The following is a 26,096-nucleotide window of genomic DNA, read 5'->3' as shown; positions in this document are numbered from 1 at the left end:
ACTCTAGTAGAGTGTGTGTGAACTCTTACAGTAGCAGAGGTACAGTAGCAGAGGATTTATAGGAAATAAATGAGCACTAAAATGAGCACTTGCTCACAGAGGCCACTTGTGATTAAATCATCAGACAACAACTTACCTTATTAAATAAGTGAAGTTTTTTAGAAAAAGGAAAGGGTTAACTTTTCTTGCAGAAACTATCCTATCAGAAAAGAAAGGATGGGCTTTGCTTGCTTGTTAAAACTAAATAGTTGGTGGCAAGGTCTGGCATAATAGGTCAAAGTAGTGCGCACCTTAAGTTCTAGAGAAAAAGTGTGAAATTTTTGTCATCTTTATTGTCTTATGATTAAAAAAAGTAAATATAGCATATTAAGTGCTAGGATGAGCTGCCTTTCTAGACAGGCTATTAGCGTATACAGATAAAAAATATAAATATTTATATATAAAAATGTGTATATATAGACTCCCTTTTCTAACTTCATGATTGTCAACAGATTGTGGATGTGTTCATGGAGAACAGTCTTATTCAGCAATGCACATCCTTTCTGTTGGATGCTTTGAAAAATAACCGCCCAGCAGAAGGCCACCTTCAGACTCGTCTGCTGGAAATGAACTTGATTCATGCCCCACAGGTAAGACTTTTAACCTAGTTCCTCCAAAAAATGAAGGGGAAAAATCAGAAGGCTTGTGCTGATATTCTGCATCTAAAGTTCTTACAACCATCTGATGTCTGATACTGATGTCTATATATAGTTTACCAACATGAAAGACTATGAGTGAGTCACTGTTATGTCTCTCCAACAACTTTTAGTCTGAGCTGTTGTGGTTTTCTAACTGTCTGCATATGGAATCTAATCTCCTAGGTTGCAGATGCTATCCTTGGAAACCAAATGTTTACACACTATGATCGTGCTCATATTGCCCAGTTATGTGAAAAGGCAGGCTTGCTCCAGCGAGCTTTGGAACACTACACTGATCTCTATGATATTAAACGTGCTGTTGTTCATACTCATCTCTTGAATCCTGAGGTAAGTCTGTGCAAATGAAAGCCTCAGGTTCTGTAGTTGAAGTGACCACTGCTTAGCACTCCAGTAGCTGCTAAAATTCCTGCAGCAGCTTTAAGATGTTTTGTAGGTACCTAAGCAGCACGTGTAACTGTGACTCAATAACATTTATCCAGTTAATTACTAGACCTCAGTCTATACTTTTGATGGCTTAAGTTTGCCCTCAGTTTCCTGCGTGGGCGTTTCAAGTCTGCCAAGCTGCATTTTTGCTCTAGCTGTAAAAAATGAGTCTGTCAGTCTGTTTCATTTCAAGTCTTCAGTCTTACTGCGTGAAAGATTTACCTACAGTAGCTGGGGTAGAAACTCTGACTAATTGTCACATTTTTAAAAATTGGTTGAATCCTCTATAACTTACTGAGTAAAGCTTCTTTCTCTTCGCAGTGGCTTGTGAATTTCTTTGGCTCTCTCTCTGTTGAAGACTCTGTAGAATGCTTGCGTGCTATGCTGTCAGCCAACATTAGGCAAAACTTACAACTCTGTGTACAGGTTGCTTCTAAATATCATGAGCAGCTTGGCACCCAGTCTCTTGTGGAGCTTTTTGAATCTTTCAAAAGCTATGAAGGTACAGTATTAAAAGGAAGAGCAGATACTAAGGACCTCAGCTTTTATGGGAAAGGTACTTTCACTTGGTTGGATCCTAGAATGCCTTTATTCAAGTGCATTCTTGGGATAACTCTTGTTCTAGAAAGCTTTTTAGCCCTCTCTTAGAGAGAAAGAAAAATCTGGAAAGGAGTAAAAAAACCCCAAAACTGGCTTTCCTGTAGTTAAATAAAAACTACTCTTAGCAATGTTGAACTAAGTTATAAAATGAAGTTCATAAGTCTGTACTTACTTGACTTGTCTTTCTAACTGGATTAAAAATGTAACTCTTTTTAGGACTGTTCTATTTCTTGGGTTCCATTGTAAACTTCAGCCAGGATCCAGATGTTCACTTCAAATATATCCAGGCAGCTTGCAAAACTGGTCAGATAAAGGAAGTAGAAAGAATCTGCCGTGAAAGTAACTGCTATAACCCAGAACGGGTGAAGAACTTTCTGAAGGTAAATTCTCTGTCCAACAAATCAATCTCTGTAGAGTAGCAGAACTTCAGTCTTCTAAAGGGGGGAGAATACCAACTCAAGTTTTAACTGACGTGGCTATAAATAGTCAACTATGTAATTGGAATAGGAATCCAGTCCTTTTCCAGGTATGCAGTAGCTCCTTGGCTATCTCTGAAAAAACCACAGTTCCTTTACAATTAACCCATAGAATCAGTAAGGTTGGAAAAAAACGGAAAGATCATCTAGTCCAACCATCAACCTTCCCTCATGCCCACATATTGTTCATCAGTTGCTTTAATGGTGTTGAATTGGCATGATCCAAAACATGTCAATTTAAACAGCTGGATTGTTGCATACCAGCCTTTATTCCTTTTGTTTGCTAGTCTAGACACTGCTGCAGTGTCTGAGCAGCTTGGAGCTGTGACTGAGTGGACTGTAAGCATCCCAATCCCACCGCTCTCTTCCTTCAACTGGTGTACAGAGATTGAGTTGGGTACAAGCTATCTTCACCTTACAGTAGACGGATCAGTGTTGGCAGAAAGAAGTAATATGCTGAAGTATTCAACTGAAACTTTAGCAAAGGCATTGATTAGACAAAGCTCAGTAAAACCAGAGTCAACTGTCATAATGCTTTGCGTACTTTGTGACTGGTAAAGTGGGATTTTAATGCCATTTTGTTTATGCACTAAGTTCTTGGCCTGATAATGGTCTTCTGAATGGATATGTGAATAGATAGTCCTGCTGAAGCTAGGGATGTAGGCCTAATGTGTGACTTGTTTGAAGAGCTTAAATTTAAAACTCAATTGCTAGACTGACCATATGATTTTCATAGTGGTTAACTTGCTTTTGAAGTTAATTGTTTGCTCAGCAGTCTTAAATTAGAATGTTTTGTGATTTCTAGTTCTGAAACAACTCAATTATGCTATACTGCTTTGAAAATGCTTTAACAAATGGTGAATGCTTTCTCACATTTTTTTCACACAAAACATAGGAGGCAAAGCTAACAGACCAGCTTCCTCTGATCATTGTCTGTGATCGATTCGACTTTGTTCATGACCTGGTGCTCTACTTATATCGCAATAGTCTGCAGAAGTATATAGAGATCTATGTACAGAAGGTAAGACAAATGCACTTTTAAGCTGTTGCTCTTTCCTTCCAAGAAATTTACCTTTTGGTTTGTTAATCATGGAATCTTAGAGTGGCTTAGTTGGAGATCACCTAATTCCAACTGTCAGCAGGGTTGCTACCCACTAAATCAGACTGTCCAGTTTCCCATCCAATATGACCTGGAATGCCTCCAGAAGAGGGGCATCCACAGCCTCACTGGGTAACCTGTTTCAGCACCTCAACATCCACTGAATAAAAAATGTCGTCCTCATATCTAACCTAAATCTTCCCTCAATTAGTTTAAAGCCATTCCCCTTTGTCCTGTAACTATCAGACTGTGTAAAAAGTCTGTCCCTCTCCTGCTTGTAATCTCCCTTCAGAGAGAAAGGATGCAATGAGGTCTCCCCATTACCTTCTTTTTTCCAAGCTAAACAAACCCGAAATTAAAGCAAAGCAGATCTGGCTGCATATTTCATGCTCACGCTTATGCGGATGCTTTTTCTGAGCTCTTGTCTATCACAAGCCTACGAGCAGAGTTTTTCCTAGAATTCATGTAAAAATTGATTAGTAACTTAAAATTCACTGTTCTTAAAGCATAGTTTAAACTTTTAACTAGAACTTTGTGTGGAGGACAGGGAATGGGCACTAATGACTGATTTTAATAGTGGTGGCTTATTTTAGGTGAACCCCAGCCGCATACCAGCAGTAGTTGGAGGGCTTCTTGATGTGGATTGTTCTGAAGATGTCATTAAGAACTTGATCATGGTGGTTAGAGGCCAGTTCTCAACAGATGAGCTGGTGGCTGAAGTGGAAAAAAGAAATCGGTAATGAAGATACACCTGTAAACACCATTCACAGGCTTTCCTGACCCTGATGTAGACCCAAGTTGGATGCAGCTTTTTTGAATGATACATTATTAATATTGGTTGTTTTTTGTGTGTCTTTATAGAGAAACAGCTTAGATTTGCTAGCAAGTCTCCTCATTGTTTGAGCAATATAGGAATGCCCAACAGCACTGCATGATGAATAATACATTTGAACATTTGCCATCCGTGAGATGTGCCTTGGAGTAAATCTAGATAAAACTGTCTTCACAGTGTCATTTTTGACACACAGCGCCTTTTGTAACTAGTTTGCAGTTACCTGTAAAATGAAAAAAATGATTGTAAGTGTTAAGAGACGTAATAGAACAGAAGTTGAAAAGAAAGATGACAATACTTAGTGGAACCTGCAGGCGTCTCTTACATTTAACTGAAGGTCAGATATGGCCAGATATTAGTTGATACCTGTCAGGCTTCCTTAGCCCAACTTACAAACCTCAAATGTTTGCTTCTTCAAAGGCTTAAATTGCTGCTGCCATGGCTTGAATCAAGGATTCATGAAGGCTGCGAAGAACCTGCGACTCATAATGCCTTGGCCAAAATCTACATTGACAGTAATAATAATCCAGAACGGTTCCTTCGTGAGAATCCATACTATGACAGTCGTGTAGTTGGCAAATACTGTGAAAAGAGAGACCCTCATCTGGCCTGCGTTGCATATGAGAGGGGCCAGTGTGATCTGGAACTCATAAAGGTTAGCAAAACTACATTTATAAACATGTTAAAGAACGTACTTGCTGCCTGAGGTGAAAGCTGAGTTAGCAGTTTGTCTAACATTTGCAGAATCATGTCTTGCAGCCTCACTCAGGATTTGAGATAGACATGAATCTTCTGCATGGAGGCAGTAACATTTGTCATAACAAGGAACTATAATGCTCTGTGTCCCAACTAAAATTATGTAATTGCAGATTTAAGGTGCTATTTATGCTTTTCATTCACAGACTGCTCAAAATTAGATCAAGTTTGCTGGGCTCAGCTGATAAGTATGACAACTGTTAAATCTTTGTTAACTTAGGGTATCTTTGTTCTTTTGTTTTGAGCCTTGAGCACTTGATCAGCAGAAGGGACAAGTTGCAACCTAATTTAACACTACAGGAGGAAGAAAGGTTTTCCTGAAACTTCAGTTTGAAACTAGAAAGGGGAATGTGGTTTTCCTTTGTCATGGCTGACCTTCAGAGAGCTGCTCTGATGCACAGCTAGAACAAGGAAGAATAAATGTTGACAGTTCAACTGCAAGGACCAGTTCAGATAGCATTCCTCTCCTATCTAAAACTTATTCATTCCTCAAACTTCCCTTGGAAGTTCAGGGACAAGTGAAATTTGTATGGTTCTCCAGACACGTAGTGTCTCATACTGAGCATTAGAGCTTAATGTCAGACTGCAATGCTAGTGACTGCTGTGAAAGAAAGCATTCTCCTACCTGCATTTCTGTGATAGTACATACAAAGACTGTCAGTTGTGTAGGGGTAAGAACTGATTTGTTCTTACCCTGTTTAAAAAAGGAAGTAAATGTTATTTCCTGACAGGACTTGCACTGTGGCAGTTAGAATGGTGGTATTATCTAGTTTTTCTCTGAAAAGAGATAACTTCCCTGTCTGAAGCAACTATTTTTGAAGTGATACCTTCTCTGTAGCTGTAAAGTTAAAAATGTAACTAGCTGTATCCAGCTCATTTCTTACTTCAGGATACAAAGGTGGCTCTCAATTGTTTTGATAGGAGATATTGCTAGGATAAGCTTGAACTTCCTGGATGTGTATGAACACTCCTCCTTCTGTATGAACTATACTTAAAACATTGCTCTTTCCTGGGAATGGGCTCAACTTCTGTAACTAGGCAACTTACAAATGTATATTGAAAAATAAAAGTGAGCTACTACTAATTTTCTTACAACAAAGTACTTTCAAGAGCTAATAATGGTACTAACAAAGTATGACCTGTTGGTAGAAGAAAGTGAATAGGCCTTCAGGTTTCTACTCTTCCAGCTGGCAATATAAATTAGTGGCACTAATAGGGTCATAATTCATAGCTACTTGTTGCACTTCTGTAGGAAATTCCACATTTATTGGTATTTTAACAAGGGAAACCTAGCGACTTGCTACTCTGAACATTTCTAGAGTAAAATTAATGACACCAAATATGTAACCTATTTCTGGCTTTAAACACAAGCACCGTTCCTCAATTCACTATTTACGCTCCCCAAGTAAGTGACTCCCTTTCTAGATTTAAAATTTAAGTTCTTCAGGCTTCTGCAGGTCTTCACTTCAAACAGAAGCAAATAGTTACTGTGAAGCCACTGTCACAGTATTTGTGTGTCGGGCAAAACCAAGAGAAGCTATAGGAATTCTTCTGGAGACCTTCTCTATGAGCCTTCCAGATCGAAGGTTGGGTAAGAACTTTGTGGCATTAGCATTGGTCAGCATCTAGTTTTAGTCAGTCTTTTAGAATGTCTGACTCATAGCTAGTTAACCCTGTCATGTGATACTTATCCTCAATTTTAATTCTAATATTTGCATCTTCTCCTTCAGGTATGCAATGAGAACTCACTATTTAAGAGTGAGGCTCGCTATCTAGTACGCAGGAAGGACCCTGAACTCTGGGCAAATGTTCTAGAAGAAAACAACCCATTCAGACGCCAGCTTATTGACCAAGTACGTTGCAAAGGATAAGCTATTTCAGTATAAGAATTACTCAGACCCAATATGGAACGTTAAAGTAACTGGCTTCTCCCACGAGGCCTCATCTCAATTGTGCGGAAGTTTAAGAGTTTGAGTGTCAAGTATTACCTCAGAACTTCATGGTCAGAAAACTTAATAAGATATTGCTTGTTCCTATGAAGTGATGTGCCTCTACTTCATTTGCTATGCATTCTGAAAGTGCAATTTTAATAGCCATATCCACTTCAGAAGTAGCTCCTTCTTACTGAGGATGTCAGTTCAGAAACATTACATTGTTGCTCACTGAAATGTCATTTTGGAAAGGCTTATACTCTCCCACTTTCAAATCCAGGTTGTCCAAACAGCTTTATCAGAGACACAGGATCCAGAGGAGGTTTCTGTCACTGTGAAAGCCTTCATGACTGCAGACCTTCCAAATGAATTAATTGAGTTATTGGAAAAAATTGTCTTGGATAATTCTGTATTCAGTGAACACAGGTAAGAAGAGAGCATTTTTCCCCCCCCAAATTTAGCACATTTAGTATGTCTGTTTAGGTTGTGAAATAATCCAAGTTATTTCTTGGATCTAAGACCTAAACACTCCTAAATGTGAATTGTCAGGTGAAAAAGCAGAATTTGAGACGTTATGTGTTTTAAATGTAAAGCTTGTCCATGCTATTCAATTTGCAATGATCTATTGAAAGAGAACAGCACCAACACTGGCGATCCATTTCTTTTGCAAGGCAAATATCAATACTTATCAATCCGGGGATGAAAGGTTGTTGCTATCAATGGCAAGCAGCTGTATGTAGCTGCTTTTGTTGCATGTACAATACATGTCACTTAAGAAGGTGTTATTTTGCACTGCCTATGCCTTTTGTTAAAGGAATCTCCAGAATTTGCTGATCCTGACTGCCATTAAGGCTGACCGCACTCGTGTAATGGAATACATTAATCGACTGGATAACTATGATGCTCCAGATATTGCAAACATTGCCATCAGTAATGAGCTGTACGAAGAAGCCTTTGCTATATTCAGAAAATTTGATGTTAATACTTCAGCAATTCAGGTGAGCAGTTCTATACTCATGAAGGTTTAGAATGCTAGTAATAGAAAGAATGGGAAGAAGTACATTATTATTGATTCTCCCAGACCAACTGTAACTTAAATCTCTGAGAGGTAACAGTATGGTTCCTATATGATATCAGATTGTAAGGAGAAGTGGGAATGTGTCTGAAGAATAGCATAACAAATTCAAAGTAATAACTTCAAATGCATATCTGTTCAAACTAATTAAAAATGTTTGTGTATTGTGCTACTTGCATGTGTGCTGTGTTTGATTCTGAGTGGCTTCCTCAGAACCTTACACTTGAAGGGGGTAGGAGAATTGAATAGTATCAGGTGTTATCTTCAGGAAAGCATACTGATTTCAAGGCAGAAGAGAAATGATAGCAGCAGGAGTTTTATTCTTGCTGCCTCTACTTTACTGGATAGAAATAACTTCTTCTAAAGGCAGTTAGTTTTGCATTGCTTGCTTAAAACAACCTGTATGCTTGAAGAAGGACAATTTAAGGCTTTTTTTAAAAATTTTTATTATAACTTGCAACTTCGACTTCAAACAGGTGCTGATTGAGCACATTGGGAATTTAGACCGTGCTTATGAATTTGCAGAGAGATGTAATGAGCCAGCAGTATGGAGCCAGCTAGCCAGAGCGCAGCTGCAGAAAAACTTGGTAAAAGAAGCCATTGACTCCTATATAAAGGCAGATGATCCATCTGCCTACATGGAAGTTGTTCAAGCAGCTAATAGAAATGGTAAGCCAAATCATCCTCAAACTTAAGGATGCTCAGATATGAATTGGGTTATTTCATCTACCTTAAGCGGTAAGGATTCTTGAGATTTGGAAATTATGTTTCAGAGTAAACTGGATCAGCTAATCTATGGATTAGTGAGATTCCTGTCAAAAAGGTTGTCTGTGTTGCTACATCAAAGAGAGACCTTTGTGTAGTGATAATTTAGACAGTTATGGCCTAATTACAGCCAAGTACAGTGTATTGATTTAGCTGTATGGCAGAATTTGGCTGTGTGAAGGTGGCCCATTGTTTAGTGGGGAATATCTTATCTCAAGTGTGAATGGTTTAGTATCAGTATCACAGAGTATTCTAGTAGAAACTGTTCCTAACGTGGGCAAGGGAAGCAATACAGAACAACTAAATAGAGAGCATTAAACGTTTCTTCTTTCTTCAAGATAACTGGGAGGACCTAGTCAAGTTCTTGCAGATGGCCAGGAAGAAGGCTAGAGAGTCTTATGTAGAGACAGAACTTATTTTTGCCTTTGCAAAAACTAATCGTCTCTCAGAACTGGAGGAATTTATTAGCGGCCCTAATAATGCCCATATACAGCAGGTATGCCTTGATCACTCTTCGCATGTCTGACTTGCTGCTTAGCTGACTTGATTCTTGCTGTTACCCCTGCTTACTTCGGACTTCTAATCCAGGTTGGTGATCGTTGTTATGAAGAGGATATGTATGAAGCAGCAAAACTACTTTATAACAATGTATCTAACTTTGCTCGCTTGGCATCTACCTTGGTGCACCTTGGAGAGTATCAGGCAGCAGTGGACAGTGGCCGCAAAGCCAACAGCACAAGGACTTGGAAGGAGGTAATTTTAAACTTGTGTTTTCTGTTTATAGAATGTGTTCTGGTATTGCTTTTGAGCATAACTGGACTCCTTTGCTCTGTCAGTAATGTGGGAATTAAAGAACAGTTGATTCATGTTCATCTACAATGATCTCTGATAGTGACTTGCTAACCATTTCTGGCTGCAGTGCATGTCTGTATCTATCAGCTGTCACCTCCCCAAAATTAGAAAACTGGATTTTTATAATAGTGTGAAATGTGAATGGCACAGATTTCAATGATAGAACAATCATTATAGTAATACCTGCTTGGAAATGGAGTAAACCTTGAGTTTGGTAAAGCTTTGTTAATCAACTTTGTTCTTTGATATGAGGAATTGATGTAAGCATTGCAGATTCTGCTGTGAACTCACCATTTGTTACCTCTCATTGCAGGTATGCTTTGCCTGTGTGGATGGAAGAGAATTCCGCTTGGCACAGATATGTGGCTTGCACATAGTCATCCATGCTGATGAACTTGAAGAGCTGATTAGTTACTATCAGGTTAGATCACTGTTTATGCCCTAGAAAATTTATAGGGCTTGCTTATATCTGCTAATAAAACAGTCACAGCTAAAACTTGACACCCTGTGAGACTGATCTTTAATGACTGAAGAAGTGAATTGAATACATTTTTTCCATTTTGCAATAGTTGCATTTAATTTTTTTAATAGTAAATGATATAAGGATGGTAGTTTTCAGATTCCCACCTTTTGCAATTTCATTGCCTCACTGGAGTAGTGTCTTAAAAACTCATTTGGGAAGGAGAGCTGATTGAATTAAGCTTTTAGTGGTAGCTGGCCATAAATCTGCAATTAACAATTATTTTCTTAATATCCAGGATCGTGGCTACTTCGAAGAACTGATTGCCCTTCTGGAAGCTGCCTTGGGCCTAGAGCGTGCTCACATGGGAATGTTTACTGAACTCGCCATCTTATACTCCAAATTTAAGCCCCAGAAAATGAGGGAACATCTGGAGCTCTTCTGGTCTAGAGTTAATATTCCAAAGGTATTCAGCAACTACATTGCAAGCAAAGTTAGGAAGATGTCAGTGAATGCAAGTGAAGAAAGGAAGATGTCAGTAAACCGCATTGACTATTATCTTCTTTTATCAGGTGCTCAGAGCTGCAGAACAGGCTCATCTCTGGGCAGAACTTGTATTCCTCTATGACAAATACGAGGAGTATGACAATGCAATAATTACTATGATGAATCATCCTACTGATGCCTGGAAGGAAGGACAGTTTAAAGATATAATTGCCAAGGTACGTGTTTTGTTTTCAGCTGGGACAGTCCGGTATGACTAGTTAACTGAATTAAGGTGCTGAAAGATTATTTCAGAACTGTGGCAAAAATGCACAACAGAATCCCCATCTAGAAAGACTTGCTTAAGCTACTTCTTCCATGTTTTCTTTAAAAAACATGTAGTTAAAACAGAACTTATAAATTTTTATAAAGACATGTTAATGGAAGCTCATATCCTTTGTTTTCTGTTGTGCCTCACATCCTGTTGAGTAGCATCAGGTAGAACAATGTTTTCAGGGTATGTTCAGGATCATAGATCACAGGCAGGAGGTATAAACTCCTTAGTTTCTTTGAAATTGACCACTGTCTTTGTCTGAGGATGTAACAGTTCTTGAGAGACCTTTGCAAATGTTTCCAGCTGTTTCAGTGGGAGAACTGGGCTGGCCAGTCCTATGAATGTAGTGGAGAATAGTGGGATGATGAATAGTTTAGATAAGATTCCAGATTACATACCTATTCATACCTATTCTTACTGGTTTTACAGGTTTTAAGGCAAAAAACAAACAAAAAGAAAACCAAAACTGTGTGTGTGTGTGTGTGTAAAAGTAAAAAAAAAAAAAACAAAAAAAAAACCAAACCAAAACTGAAGAGTTACAACACATGTCACGCTACCTCTAAGTCTACTAGGATGCTGATACCAGGTTCTCTTAACAGTAGATGAGATTGTGTTGGTTTGGACTACTCCTGGTAGGTTGTGACTTCACCATCTGGAAGCAGATGACACAAGGAGCACTCATAAAATTGAACAAGAATTCTGAATGCAAGTGTAAAGCTTCTGGCTTGTAGAAGGAAACTTACTCCTTTAAGAATCAGATAAACTTTATGCTGAGTTAAGTGACCCAAACTAAGCAGCTTAAATTTACTTGCATTTGAAATACTAACTAGTGTGTAACCACATAGGTGGCGAATGTGGAGCTGTATTACAAAGCCTTGCAATTCTACTTAGACTACAAACCTCTGCTGATCAATGATCTTCTGCTTGTATTATCTCCACGACTGGATCACACCAGGACAGTCAATTTTTTCTCGAAGGTTAGTTTGAAGATACTGAATAAACAGGAAGTCCAGCCTCTGTCTGGGGAAGAAAGAGCTGGTATCTGTCAGGTGGTTTTACCTCCAGCATAAAGGACTGAGAAGCAGCCCAATCCTAGTTTGATATGGGAAGCACTAGGAGAGTTAGCATAACTGGCTTAAGAGGCCACTTAATTTTATTTCTGGCGACACAAAACGACATGCTGGCAGTTCTGAAGGATCCTGAAAGTAGGCATAAACTTTTGTAATAATGAATGGGAATTTGTTGTGACGCTCAATACTCCTGGTTTAATCTTGTATTAAAAATATCTCAATTCCAGGTTAATCAGCTGCTTCTAGTAAAGCCTTATTTGCGTTCAGTGCAGAACCACAATAATAAAGGAGTTAATGAAGCTCTAAACAACCTTTTAACACAGGAGGAGGACTACCAGGTAAGCCTCACAAAAGATACTAGTACTTCTGAGGCGTACATCTTGTTCTTCAACAAGATGAAGACAGTTTGATTGTTTCCAAGCTGACAAAGCATGTTTCCCTTGAGCAGAAGGGATCTTCTGCAGTGCAACAGTAATGGGGTTGTAGAATCAGAACCTCTGGGGGCATGCATTGGGGCTTGAGTCACAATATGATAACCTGAAAATGAAGCAGATATGTTCATATATCTAATATATTATATTAAAGACAACCTTCAAGACAAAAGCCTGAAATGTGAATGGCAAACAAGCCATAGCCAGCCATAGCATCGACATCCACCTGGAAAAACTTAAGCACTTGAGAAGCATCCAAGCATAGCTCACTTCTGTAGTGCTCATCTACTACCATCTGGAAGCATGGGTAACAGTTCTCTCTCAAACAGGGTTTGAGAGCTTCCATTGATGCCTATGACAACTTTGATAACATAGCTTTGGCTCAGCGTCTGGAAAAGCATGAGCTCATTGAGTTTAGGCGTATTGCAGCATACTTGTATAAGGGTAACAACCGCTGGAAGCAGAGCGTGGAGCTATGCAAGAAAGACCATCTGTATAAGGTGAGTTAAGGTAACCTTTCCTCCTAACTGTCAAGTCTGATCTGTGAAGCATAGATCTTCTGGAAACTGAATGAATTCTTTTCATATCTTTAGTTTGTTCTAATAAATCTTAGCCCTTCGCTTGGAATTTAAGGAAAGAATCTTGGAGTAGAATAGCTTGCAATTTCAAATTTATATCTTAAATCTAGTTTGATAATGCTATCCTGTACTCAGATCGCTCAGTATATACCAATTGCATCTGTACAGTTTTCACTCAAAATAAGAGGACTTAAATGAGCACATATGTTATGACTCTACCTCCTACACAACATGTACGTTGATATGAAAGACTAACTTCATGTTTTGCGTAATACTCCACTTATCTAGCTAGTAGTGGCATGTACGTAAGGTGGAGAGAAAGAAACTAACAGGCAAGGGTCAAGCTTAACTGCTGTCCTTTTCTGCAGGATGCTATGCAGTATGCTGCAGAGTCCAAAGATGTAGAACTAGCAGAAAAGCTGCTTCAGTGGTTCCTGGAAGAAGGCAAGCAGGAGTGTTTTGCAGCCTGCCTTTTCACATGTTACGACTTGCTGCACCCAGATGTAGTCCTCGAGTTGGCATGGAGGCATAATATCATGGACTTCGCAATGCCTTATTTCGTCCAAGTGATGAGAGAGTACCTCACCAAAGTGAGTATTGCATAGGCTAAGAAATTGAAACTTTTAGTTCGCTGTACGATTAGTTTTATGCAAACTGAGTAAAGCTCTCTGCATGTACTTGGAGTGTTATTATTCCTCACACTAAATCCTCTGGGAATTTCTGAGTTCAGTCACTTCAGGCTAAATAGCTTAATTTTTTAATAGGCAGCTTGGGACTTGAAAGAGATGTAGTTAACGTCTGCTTTCAACAGGGGACATAAGCAATGGTATGCTTTTTAGGGCATCTCCGTAGTTGATTAAACTATGAATTTGCTAGAGAGAACTAGTATCACTTTTTGCTTGATGTAGCTGTGAAAGTACTCAGTTTTCTTGTTACAGAAAGCATAGCTTCTGTGTGACTAACAGTACACCAGCCATACCAGTAGACTGCTGAAAGTGAATTTTCATTGAAAACAGAATTTCAGGAGCATAATCTGTACAATATCAGTAGTTAGTCTTGAACTGAGAGAGGAGAGATTCTGATCATGTGCTGTCTTGAAATGCTTGTCTCAAATAGCTCTAGCATATTAAACTAAAATTCTTCCTTAAAAGGCTCTACGGTTGCTTAGATAATCAGAATTAAGAATTTTTTGAAGTCAGTAATGTAGAAGTTAGTGCTTCAGATTGCCTCTAATCAGTCATGTTAAGAATTCCCCTCTGAATTTTCTTGCAGGTTGATGGGCTGTTCTATAAGGTGACACTCTGATTTCAAACTTTGTGTTCATTTGCTTCTCTCAATATCCTAGGATTCTCTTACAAGAATCTAGCTGTAGCTTCTGCCAGAAGAGCAGTGTCATTTAGCTCTAACTCATTTTCTATTCACTTTCTAATGCTACAAGGATGACTGTTCACGAGTAACTTGAAAATCCAACCAGTCTATGCTCTTTTTTTCACGGGAAATGGAAGCAAGTGATTGAAGACTTGACTGTTGGGACTCCTGATTATTATATCACAAATACCTTGTGGCAGAGAGGATGATGTTCTTAAAATGAAAGCAGTTAGCACATAACATGATGTGTTCTGAGTGCAAATTACTTGTTAAAATATATTACTAGAGTTTGTAGCTTTCCAGGCACTGTGAGCTTGACTAGCAATCTAAAACATCAGTAAAAGTTTTGCATAGATCTTGAACTCCTCATATTCCACTGAAGGAAAACTTGCCACAGAAGTGTATTCTTCCAAATAAGGCTTAGGTTAAGATCGTGGGTTTTAAATTGCTGGTTGGATTTACAAGCAGTTACTTACTAAACACTGGATAACTTGCCAGAAGGAAAATGTACGTGGTGAAAATGGTTTACATTGAAACTAATTTAGTCTGAATTAACTACAGTCATAGTACTAGAGATTGGGTTTTGAGTGTGGTATGTCTAAAATTTTGTCATGTGTCTAACTTTAAAAGCCCAGAAGAAATTGTTAGTTTATCAGTGGAGTATTTATGTCTTCTGGAACTTACCTTTGGTTTAATGCGTAAGAGAAAGATGTGAAAGCCTGTGCCCCAGAAGGAACTAGGCACACACAGTATAATAGCATTCATTTGGAAACTTCTTCAAAAACTTCACTTTCAGGCAGCAAATCAGAAAGATGTTTAGCCTCTGCTGAGGAGCTGCTGCTTTTGTCCCTTCTTCAAGGTGTCTGTGTTCAGCATGCTTGCAGTCTTTTTCCAGCAGAGGGAGTAACTGACCTTCTGCTCCAAGCTCCTTAGTGCTTTTGGGGCTGTAAAGAGTAAAGACTAATTCAGGAGAGTGGGAATTAGTGGTCATAAGTACAACAATATACCTTATTTGAAAATGGTAGCTCTTAATTACTTTGGCCCATATTAATAGGGATAGTACTCATAATGCTAATATTTAATGTCATTCTAAAAAATTGTTAGGTTGACAGCTGTAAGTTTGTGATTTAACCCTGCAGATGGCTGAGCACTACACAGTCATTTGCTCACTCTCCCCACTCCCACTGGGATGAAGGAGAAAAGTGTTTAAATAAATAAATAAATAAAAAACAGCAACTCCAAACCAACAACAAAGAAGAATTAGTGAGTTAAAACTATTTATTAAGATAGGGAGAAGGAAAATAGTTACGACTATATGTGTGAATACGTGTGTGTGTGTGTATGCATATATATATATATATATGTATATATGTGTGTGTGCATATATATATATATATGTATATATGTGTGCATATATATATATATGTATATATGTGTGTGTGTATATATATATATGTATATATGTGTGTGTGCATATATATATGTATATATGTGTGTGTGCATATATATATGTATATATGTGTGTGTGCATATATATATGTATATATGTGTGTGTGCATATATATGTGTATATATGTGTGTGTGTGTATATATATATATATATATAGGTGTGTATGTATGTGTGTGTGTATATATAATATATATAGGGGTGTGTGTGTGTGTGTGTAGGTATATATTAAGTGATGCTCAAGAAATTGCTCACCACCCCCTGGCTAATGCCCTGCTATCCCCTTGAGCAGCAGAAGAATGCCAGATGAACTACCATCCCCTTCAAAACTCTTGATGTTATATGGTATGGAATATCCCTTTGGCTGGTTAAAGTCAGCTGTCCTAATCATGTTCCCTCCAAGCTCCTTGGGCCTTTCACTGAAAGTGGCCTTGGCTCTAAACAGCACTGCATAGCAGTCAACTGTAAACATCAGTGTTGAAAACTATTTTTCTCCTAGAACCAAAACAGAGCATCATACCAGACACTCTGGAAAAAATCAATTCTATCCCAGCTGAAACTAAGACAAAGTTGAACGAGTTAAAGACCTATGGCTGCTGAAGTTTTTGAGGAGCAAGCTTCAAAAATTCAGGGAACTGTTAAGAACTAGGTAACCTCCTTGAAGTATATTAGAAATCCCTTTTGCAGCACTTGTCAAACTGGATGTGATTCTTTTAGTGGGAAAGGAGGCTGAGGAGCAGCTTGGAGGAAAAAAAAAAAAGCACTGAGCTAACTGAAATATTTTTCAGGGTCTTAGTACTGCCTGCATCTGGGAATGAATTTGTATGATTTTGTGGCTTTACAGCATTCATTCTCAGTGGTTTGCCTATGAATATGTAACTTTTTAAACCTGAATGAAGGAAGGTACTGTTGCCTTTTCTCCCCACCCTTTAATTCTTTTTTCAGTTTAAAGCTGTGTTCCGGTTTCCTGCGCTACTGTAACACTTTGGTAAAGGACTTTGTCATGAACAGCTTTGTTTCTCACAACTCTGGGTTCTATATAGAAGCTGATACTACTAGAACACATGGCTCTAGTTTCCTCCAAGAGGAGTCTATGTAAATATTAATGCAGTTATACCAGTACTCTCTAACACAGATTTCTAGTTGTAGATAAGATCTTAATGGATCTGGAATATTTGTACATATCTAGGTGCTCTTTTTTGAAATGGGGAGGGCTTGCAGGTTAATAGATAACTGTAAATTAGGCCCGTTTGAGATGATCCTTGGAACTACAATCTGTTGGCTTGTTTTCTGGGTCACTGAGTTAACAGTGAATAGAAGAGCACTATGAAAAACCATGCACTTTTAAAGGTAATGGTGTTTTTTCTCCACTACCCGTGACAGCAATTGCAGTAAACTTAAAGCAAACTGGGAAGGCAAGCTTACAAATGTGCAGAATCAGTCTGCATGTTTGTGTGTTCCCAGCCACAGTCTCCAAACTAGATTAGTAACAAAAGGATTCCTTGATAGCTAAGGTACCAGACATGAAAACGCTCATGTGATGGTACAGTTCCTAGACAAGTCCTTCATACATCTCCTGTTCACTTTAATGTAGGTGGATAATCTTGATGCTTCTGAAAGCCTAAGAAAAGAAGAGGAACAAGTAACTGAACCTACTCCAATAGTATTTGGTATGTGAAATACTTGGTTTTAATTGAGAACCTTTTGTCACTCTGGTCTCTTTGTGGAGGTATCTTAAGTGACTTACCTCCAAAGTAAGCTTGCCAGAAGCTAGCAAAGTGGTTGTCTCTGCTAGAAAAGGTGTGCCAGTTGAAGGGGCATTAAAGTACAGCTAAAGACCTACTTCTCTTACATGGCTCACAACACTAGCTTAGGAATAGGCTTTTAGCATAGTAACAGGAGAGGGGATACCAAGGTGTGCCCAACTCCAGAAAAAACTTATAAAGCATGCTAATTCCTCCTACTGTTCAGTCCAAGAGGAATGTGTCTGCTTTCTGCTCTTCCAAGCTGAAAGGCAGACTGGCTTTCTATTTCATTCATTTTGAGACAAAAGCAGCCAAAAAAAAATGTAGCTGTCCTCAAGTGTGCTGCTATTTTAGAAGCCCTTCTGAAGAGGCGTTCTGCTAACAAGCGTCTAGAAGTGGCTGGTAAGGGAAGGATGTGAATGGTTCGCTGTCTGATATAAACATTAACTTTAAATCTAACTTATGCATGAAGCATGCGTGCTCTTAGTTACGAAGACAAATCTGTTGAGGTGTGTTCAGACCTTTTGCAGCACTCTCTGGATTGAGACCTAACAGACTGAACTAATTGCTTGAATTGCTTTACTATTCAATTCTGACCATGCATGGTGTTTAAATATATCAGTTTGGCTTTTAATATGGTCTCTTCAAAACAAGCCATCATTATTGTACGCTCAAAAGCAGTTGATATTCCTCTTTCATCTGAGTCCTGTCTTGCTTTTAGTTTTAGGGTAGCAAGAGCAGATGACCTAAACGCCCACTCTGCTGCATGTTGAGTAATAGTGTAATTTGCTAATGTGTGCTTGCACTGTGGCCGATTTTTAGCTAAAGCGTCATAATCTTGTCCCATAGTACAGCTAGTATTAGGAAAGCTTAGGTACATAAACTAACTCTTTTTTTTTTTTTTTCTCATGCTTTTCCAGGCCAGCAGTTGATGTTAACAGCGGGCCCCAGTGCAGTACCTCCCCAGACAAACTTTCCATATGGATACACAGCACCAGGATTCACCCAGCCACCTGTTTATGGTTTCAATATGTAACTAGCTCTCTGACAGACCTTCACTGTTTCTTCTTTCTTCCCGTCCCTTTTTAACTTCTCAAAGGAGCATATGATGCTCCTAAAGGCAAAGATGACCTTCTGTTGTCTTAACACACTAGCTGCCCTGCTCAATGAGGAGACTTCAACAGGATGCCTGTTACTGTTATTTATTGATTACTGTCCGATTACATTTCAACCTCTGAAAGGCAGCTTTTGTTAATGACATTGTGAGACTCTCGTCTGAAGTTAAGGCACTGCTTCACTAACTCATATAGCAATAACTGCTTGAGGCCAGGGAGAAGAGAGCATATTTTTCTTTCTTTTGCGAAGCCTATTAAAGGTAGCTGGGAAATTGCCTGGTACCAAGTTGTTGAAAAACTTTAGCTGAAGCTGCTGAAGTAGCAGGGTTGTTAACAATTCAGTGAAGCATCTCCTTAATGAATTCATCTGACTACTCCATTTTGTTTGCAGTCCTACGTGTGGGGGAAAAAAAAAAAAAGGGCTTTCTAATACTTGTGCTCTGAATGTTTAGAGGAATAATGGGAAAGTTTCCTTTTCTGGACAATAGTGCTGTTGGGGTTCGATGCTGTTTGAGTCTGTTCTGTATTTTCTGGAATAGATCTGAAACTCAAAGCAAATAAATCTTCTCATGCCAGAGAGCAAATACTTCCCAGATCCTTTTTGTTTATCAAGAGCGAGACCATGTTACTTGTTGACATTTAATGGTACTAAAGGAAGCTTCATCTGTGTGTGGCAAGTGAATGTGGGAGTGCATATGGCCTGCCAAAGTTGTTGAGGTGCAAGAGCACAGTATCAGAACTAGGAAGGTGGATATATTACTAAAATAATGAGGCAGTAGGGACGTGATCCTGTCTTTTTATTTGCACCTTTAGTTGGTTCTGGCATTGGTTTCCTGCTACACTATGTTCCGACCTTGTCTGATGGGCAGTCAGCTCTATCTGAATCGACAAGTTTCAGAGATTCAGTTCTGCTGTGCTGCAGTAGCATCAGTGGTGTCTACCACCTGCCTCTTTCTTTTGAGAATGCCTGTGAGGTTGTATTACTACTTTGTGTCGCTCTTCAAATACCTGTATCATTAACATTTTATGTACTTAGATAACAATGTATAATTTATGGTTATGAATCTTGTGCTAATCTTAATTATTATAAAAGTCCAACTATAAACGTAAATCTGCAGTAACTATTGTGTGGCTCTAGTCTTCGTATCCTGGGGATGGGTCTGGTTATTAGTAATAATCTGCCACATCAGGTATCTTAAACTGAAAACTAAGGATGCAAGGCAGGAAAAAGGGAAACTTGTGCCAAAGCACATAATATGGAGGGCTCAGCAAGTGACTTACAAGGGATTAGCGGTCTCTTCACTGGACACATCAGCACACTTTGTCACGTGCAGAGATAATGCTGCAGGAGGCAGTCACATGCTTATGTAGCTTCATTCATTGGTCTGGAAAATCATAAGCACAGTCCTGTGCCAGAGGAGATGATACTGTTAGTCTTCTATGCTTTCTCCAATGAAATGCATTAATTCAGCAGCAACAGCAGTGAGCTACACCTTTCATATCATATTCTACTTGAATGGGGCAAATAGTCTTTAAATGTCAACAAGTATAGAATTAATCGTAGAATCATAGAATAGTTTGGTTGAAGGGAACCTTTAAGATCATCTAGTTCCAACCTGCAGCTATAGACAGGAGCACCTCCCACTAGACCAGGTTGCTCAAAACCCCATCCAGCCTGGGAAGTTCTAAAATCAGTAACTGCAGACTATATTGGCACAATTCTAACTATTATGTTGTCTCTTGCTTGCTGTACGGTGTGATAGCAATGGCAAAGAGATGTGGTATCTACCTTTCTAATGAAGGCCAGAATGCTCCAAGTGCTGATATAATACTTTGGTTTTGTGCTGTTCAGCACTCAGTGGCTAAGCTTGAAATACTGAGCAGCTAATGATTTCAAGCAAATCTGTGCTTCATCCAGTCTTAGTCCTAGCAAGAGCTAGCTGGATAGAGCGCTACTTTCCAGACAAACAGTGATTATACATTGTAATCAGTTTCTTGTGGGTCAACAGCAGTTTGGGTAAAGCAGTTGGAATTGAAGACAAACTCTAAAATTAGTATGACTGTGGAAGTTTCCTTCTCCTCAAATTGAAAATTTAGTACAACTTTATAGTAACAGTTACAAGCTCATGTTGGAATACAGTAAACTGCTAGATCAAATACCAGAAAAGCACGGGATTTGTAGAGAACTGAACTAGCCTGAGAATCTTTAATTGCTTTAGTCTAGAAATTTAACTACAGGAATGACTCGGTTCACAAAAAGGGCAAGGCTGTCATCTCTCTTAAATAGTTGTGCTTCAGTTGGTCTCCTGGTATCTTAAGGTCTTGGTATGTACAATGGCTTTTATAAGTTCTGTGATTGTGTTCTGTTCTAAAATGCATCCAGAATCCAGAAGCATACTCTCAACTGTTTGTGTGGCTGCAGCTAAAATATGCAACAAATTCTTGCCCATCATTTAGTGGGCTAAGTGGAAGAATTAATACAGTTTACAAAGTTGTAGTGTTCATCCAAGTTTAAAAAAAAACAAAACAAAAAAAAACCAACAAACTCGTACCAAATCTCCAATCACTAACTCCCCTGGCTTTTCTGAGATTGAATGCGATCATGCAAAATGGATTGTGGTAGGCTTGTGTTACTGCCAAATAGTAATTTGCTTAAGAATCTACATAGTGTGTTTTACACGCTTGCTTTTTTTTTTCTTTTTGAGAAAGCAGGCTTTTGTGATTTCTCAGATATTATGGGGATTTTCCCCAAAATGATGAACTTCGGGCAACTATGAGTCTGGCATCAGATGACAAACAATTCACAAGCATTGCACTGCAGCCATTTCAATGTCTTGTGACCTAGGTGGAAACAGACCTCTCATCAAGTAACTATAAGGACATGTGCTTATCTTGGCATAAAATTCCAACCTGTGTTTAGTTGCTCACTTTGAGCTGACACTTACTGATATCCTTTGTTCCCTCACATTTTCAAGTATTTCTGGTTTCTTTTGGTATAAACACCAAGTAAAAGGAAAGGGAAAGAAGAATGTCAAAGAGCTACTTTTGGAAGCAGAATTCTTTTACAGTTGCTGCTGTCTGCTCTGTTGAGCCAAATAAGCCGGCCCTGGAAACTGAGGAGGAATTTATCACTGGGGTAAGTTCTGTTTTTTTACTGTCTAAATTAAGTTGTGATGTTTTACAAAACTATTTCCCACCCTTCTTTTTAGTCTTTTTAGAGAACTATACAATTAGGTGGTAGCGTAACAGAAGAAAATTTTCTTAAGTTGTTTCATTGCATTAAAAAAAAAACAACTATGTAGATAAAGTCTATTCAAATGAATACTAATTATGGAGGTGATACAGGAAAGATGGTAGTGGCTGTAAGGTGTGAAACTGAATTTTCTTCAGTTCCTTCAACTATAAAACTGACAAGGAAATTCAAGTAACTTTTGTATTTGAACATAAGATATGCTTAGGCAAAACTGTTTTCTACCCTTCTGCATGGTTAAAGTTTGTGCTTGTGTTTGTGACATTTTAATTGGCAGGCTGGAACTTAGCCATTGGGAAACTGTTAGTGTGATTAAAACAGCGTTGTCAGTGGATCTGATTTTCACTGAGGAAAAAAATAGAGGCAAATCTTAGAACAAGTAGCATTGTATGTAACAGGTTTCTGTAACAAACAGTTTGGAAAGTGTGCATAAACCTTTATGATAGAGTATATTTCTTATCTGTAGAACTGCTTCCCATACTTCTTTGTCCTCTGTGTTCTACGTGGTTTTGCTTGTCACTGTTCCCAGTCTGAATATATTTCTCCTTTTGTTTTACAGTGTACGCCAAGAGTGCTTCACTCTAATTTGTTCCCACAAAGTCAGATTGGGTCATCTTGAATCTGTGATAAAATGTTATGGAATATAAAGCTGAAAAATGATTAAAAAGAAGAGTTGCTTTGTAACATGGGTGTGCAATTAGGTTATGTTTTGCAGAGTGAATTAGTACTTTCGTAGCAACCTGCAGGTGTACCAGCTTAATGGACTTGGAGTTTTTAAAATTCTTTTGCATTTTTTTTACTTCAACAAAACAAGCTTTCAAAGAGTTTTTTGTTGTTGTTGTTGCTAGTATAGCTTTCTTGTTTTTCTATACTGCATGCTTCCTGTGGGTATATTTTCAAAGGTAAGGACAGATCCTGACTCATGTTTTACTATTAAAATGCCGTAAAATTGTTAACATGTGTATGGTTCAGTCTAGGTCTTTCAGTCTGGAGCCTTTTAAATCTTTCAGAAAGGTAGCAGAAACCATCAGTTTTCTTTCTTAATATAGATGATGTCACCTCTTAAGTATTCATATAAATTTGAAATGCAGACAGTGAAAGGCAAATCTTGTTTTCCTGTCATATGTCAATTTATTTATTTATTCAGTTAAGTGTTCTCCTGCATGGTTTGGTGAGTCGAGGAGAAGAGAGGTGTTACTGTTTTTCCCTGTCTGCTGTGGTTTTAATCAAGACTTCAAAATCTCTTTTTAACAAGGATTTCTAATGGCCTGTTAACAGAGACAGTGGTAATTCCATGTGTGTTCAAGTGGGAATGACACAAGTTGTTTTTGAAGAGTTTTATCTTTGTCATAGTCACAGAGGTTCCTGCTGCGCACACCTGAAAGCTAGTGAAACATTGACTCACAAACATTCAATATGATCATTTCTCATCGAAGTCTGTTATGTGTAAGATCTTTGTTTTTATGCCTAAGAGAACCTGAGAAGAAGTAACATTTATTAATGTACCATAGAACTCCAAGTGATGTGGATTAAATAATGCATGAGGAAACTTCTAGTGGTTTGAGTTGTAATGGTTCTGATGGTAGTGCTATTTATTTAGTGAGGTGAAGAAGTTTTCTGCTTCAAGGATATATAATAGAAAATTATTGGTCATTTCTGGTCTTTGAAACCATGGTGTGCTTGCAAGTTGTGCCAGTGATGAAAAATCTGAGAGAGGGTCAGTATGGTCAAAGAAGGGATAAGTTGGAGCTGATCAAGTGTGGTCTTTGTTTATGGGCTTTCTAGAATCCAGAATATTATTTCTGCAATCACTGTGTTTTAAATAAACGAAACACTATGAATGTTGCTTTCATCTGCAATAGTTCTCTTCTCCATTCCGGTTGTTGGTATCTGAGGAAGGAATACCATAAGGTGTACAGGCTTATTACAGGTGTAATAGCACCTGGCTATGTCTTTAACAATTCTCCTCTCTGCTTCTATGACGGCAGAAGCAAGTCCCAGCCAATAGCAGAGAAAATAGTGTCTGATGACCAGGTTGTTGTTTCCATGAAAATTCCTGGATTGAGAGCTGTAAAATAAAAGACTTGGTATCCTGTCTCTAACAGTTCCTGTGATATACTTTTGACCATTTGAGTTTGATCAAGATTTCACTGATGTCAAAGTTGTAGGGATTTAGAGCACACCTCTTGCTGCATCTGATATTTCAGAGATTGCTTATCTTCCTTAAACACTGTCTGCCTTCTGGCTTGCTGCTAACAATTGTTGTTAGCAGCTGCCTGGTGGTCAGGCTGAGATGAGATGCACTTGCAATTTGTATATGATTAAATATGAATAATCCTTTTAATTCAGTTAAGCAAGCACCTTTGTGCATCATGAGCATTAAGCACATGGTGAAGTATTTCCTCGGACAGGATGGAATTGTGCACCAGTCTTGCTGATTTGATAGTCTGGGAATCTGTGACAGTAGTTGTGAGGGTAATTGTGGGTCACAACAGTAGATGTGAGTGTAGACACATGCATGCACAAATGTTATGATAATTTGACAGAAAGCTAGTGAGGAGTTGCAGAAATCGATCAGAAATCTGAATGTATTTCTTTGCTTGCCATTTGTGAAAGGTTTTGTCTTGGTTTTTGTTGTTGTTTTTTTTTTTTCCCCTTGTGCTGGATTTCAAGTGGGGGTGACTGTATGTAACCATATAGCTGAGTTGAAGTCAGCATGGGCATAAATGTGAGCATCATGGTGGTGTCCAGCCCCTAGCTCTGTGCTTGTGTAGGGAGTCAGTGCTCATGCAGAGCTGGGATGTGAGGCATCATACTGCTGGAGGTGTGCAAAGGTCCGCTTGCAGTGGAAACAGCAGTCAGGTGTATTGGAGTTTTGAGCAAAGAGCCTCCCTGCAAATCAAAGGAGCCTAGGTGTGATTTTTCATGCTGAAAGGGGTCTCTAGCTACCAGACATGGTGGCTTTCTCTGGGAGAACTGATCAGTGTACTGGGTGGGTATGTGCAATGGGAGCAGGCATGTCATGCATGGGCTGTTTGGCTGTTGCCCTTTGTGAGTGTGGGCTGTGCTGAAGATGTGTACAAGGGAGAGGTCTGTCCACTGCAGTCCCACAGATCAGGCAGGCTAAGGTTGTATCAAGGTCATTGCTGTGAGACCACCTCAGTGGACATGCCACAGCTGTTGTGAAACCATGTGTAGCTCTGGAAGTGTTCTGCAGTGGAAGGACATGTTCCTATGCTTTTACTTCTGGTAGAAGAAAGTGCTTCAGTTTACTGAATGGTATTTCTGCAGGTGTTCTGCCCACAGAGCTGCAGCTCTAGCACTTGAGAGTTAGTTTTCATTGACTGACTTGGCTGCCTGTGCATGTAGCCTTGATGAGGCAGAAATCACTTCTCAAAATGCACGTAATGTAAGTCTCAACAGGAATGTTCTCTGCCTACAGCTGGGGCAATTGCTTGCACAGCATTCCCAGGTTTGGAGCAAGGAGGTTGCTCTGGAACAGTGCAGAATGCATCTCCTTCCTGCCTCATCTCCCTGCAACACTCCCTGCTTTCCCAGGTGGGAAGGAAGACAGCACTTCTGTAAACCCAGCTTTCACCTCTGCATTCTGGAGGGCTGTGGGCCTAGCATTGTGCATGGATCACAAGCACACATAGTGCAGTGGGTGTGCAGGTGCATTACGAGTGGCAGATGATGGATCCCCAGTGGAACAACTCAATACTACCTGAAAGAATCCCACATTCCTGTGTGTTCCTAGGCCCCCTTTTAGCTTGAGAAATGTTCAGGTTTCTCTTCAAAGCCATATGGTAAGCACTTGTGTGATTGCTGCGTTGGGTCTTCTTTCTTTGCCTTTATTGTTGTTTGAGGTGAACTGGCTCTGGAGGAGCAAAACTACTTGAAAGCACTCTTTTTCTAGAGAAGGCCAAAATTGTCTTCATTCAGACACAGTGCAGCGTTAGGAAAACCCCACTGATTAGCTTATAGGGGTATTCTACAGCAAGGCCTGATTGCAGAGAGCTCCGGGGGGTTCTGTTTGCAGACAGCAGTTTGTTGCTTTGCTTCAGCGGGACAAAGGCAGTGCCAGTAGAGTGACTCAGTGCTGCCTAGCAGACATCTCCTTCCATCCGTCGGACGCTTCTCTAGTTGGGGGGGGGGGTGGGGGTGGGAGGAGAAAACGGCACTGGTGCCACGACTACGCCAAGGCTGAGTGCCGTTTCATGGGGTGGAGGGCCCACCCCCGCCCCTCAGCACAGCATGAGGATGTGACGCCACTGGGGCCGCCTCTCAGTGGGCGCGGCTCCGCCGTTC

At 39.3% G+C, this 26,096-nt stretch overlaps 1 protein-coding gene across 4 annotated transcripts in view; it reads left to right on the top strand.

Moving 5' to 3' along the window:
• Positions 1–19,662, top strand: part of LOC100542338 (clathrin heavy chain 1) — a 41,025-nt gene extending 21,363 nt beyond the window's left edge. Inside the window, exons 11-34 of one of the 4 annotated variants that reach the window (XM_010719946.3) lie at positions 492–629; positions 861–1,025; positions 1,443–1,623; positions 1,938–2,101; positions 3,093–3,218; positions 3,890–4,032; positions 4,549–4,783; positions 6,615–6,737; positions 7,096–7,241; positions 7,630–7,813; positions 8,367–8,559; positions 8,994–9,151; positions 9,244–9,408; positions 9,821–9,928; positions 10,266–10,433; positions 10,540–10,689; positions 11,630–11,761; positions 12,082–12,192; positions 12,615–12,785; positions 13,232–13,453; positions 14,136–14,156; positions 17,273–17,348; positions 17,778–17,825; positions 18,344–19,662. In XM_010719946.3, the coding sequence (XP_010718248.1) occupies positions 492–629; positions 861–1,025; positions 1,443–1,623; positions 1,938–2,101; positions 3,093–3,218; positions 3,890–4,032; positions 4,549–4,783; positions 6,615–6,737; positions 7,096–7,241; positions 7,630–7,813; positions 8,367–8,559; positions 8,994–9,151; positions 9,244–9,408; positions 9,821–9,928; positions 10,266–10,433; positions 10,540–10,689; positions 11,630–11,761; positions 12,082–12,192; positions 12,615–12,785; positions 13,232–13,453; positions 14,136–14,156; positions 17,273–17,348; positions 17,778–17,825; positions 18,344–18,459 (3,444 nt within the window). In that variant the 3' untranslated portion in view covers positions 18,460–19,662. The remainder of the gene's footprint in view (positions 1–491; positions 630–860; positions 1,026–1,442; positions 1,624–1,937; positions 2,102–3,092; positions 3,219–3,889; positions 4,033–4,548; positions 4,784–6,614; positions 6,738–7,095; positions 7,242–7,629; positions 7,814–8,366; positions 8,560–8,993; positions 9,152–9,243; positions 9,409–9,820; positions 9,929–10,265; positions 10,434–10,539; positions 10,690–11,629; positions 11,762–12,081; positions 12,193–12,614; positions 12,786–13,231; positions 13,454–14,135; positions 14,157–17,272; positions 17,349–17,777; positions 17,826–18,343) is intronic. The other 3 variants (XM_010719947.3, XM_010719948.3, XM_003210844.4) reach the window with 3 other exon arrangements.
• Positions 19,663–26,096: the final 6,434 nt, after the last annotated feature.

This window comes from Meleagris gallopavo, chromosome 17, assembly GCF_000146605.3.
Source record: "Meleagris gallopavo isolate NT-WF06-2002-E0010 breed Aviagen turkey brand Nicholas breeding stock chromosome 17, Turkey_5.1, whole genome shotgun sequence".
NCBI lineage: Eukaryota > Metazoa > Chordata > Aves > Galliformes > Phasianidae > Meleagris > Meleagris gallopavo.
This window is presented reverse-complemented; position numbering and strand designations above follow the sequence as displayed.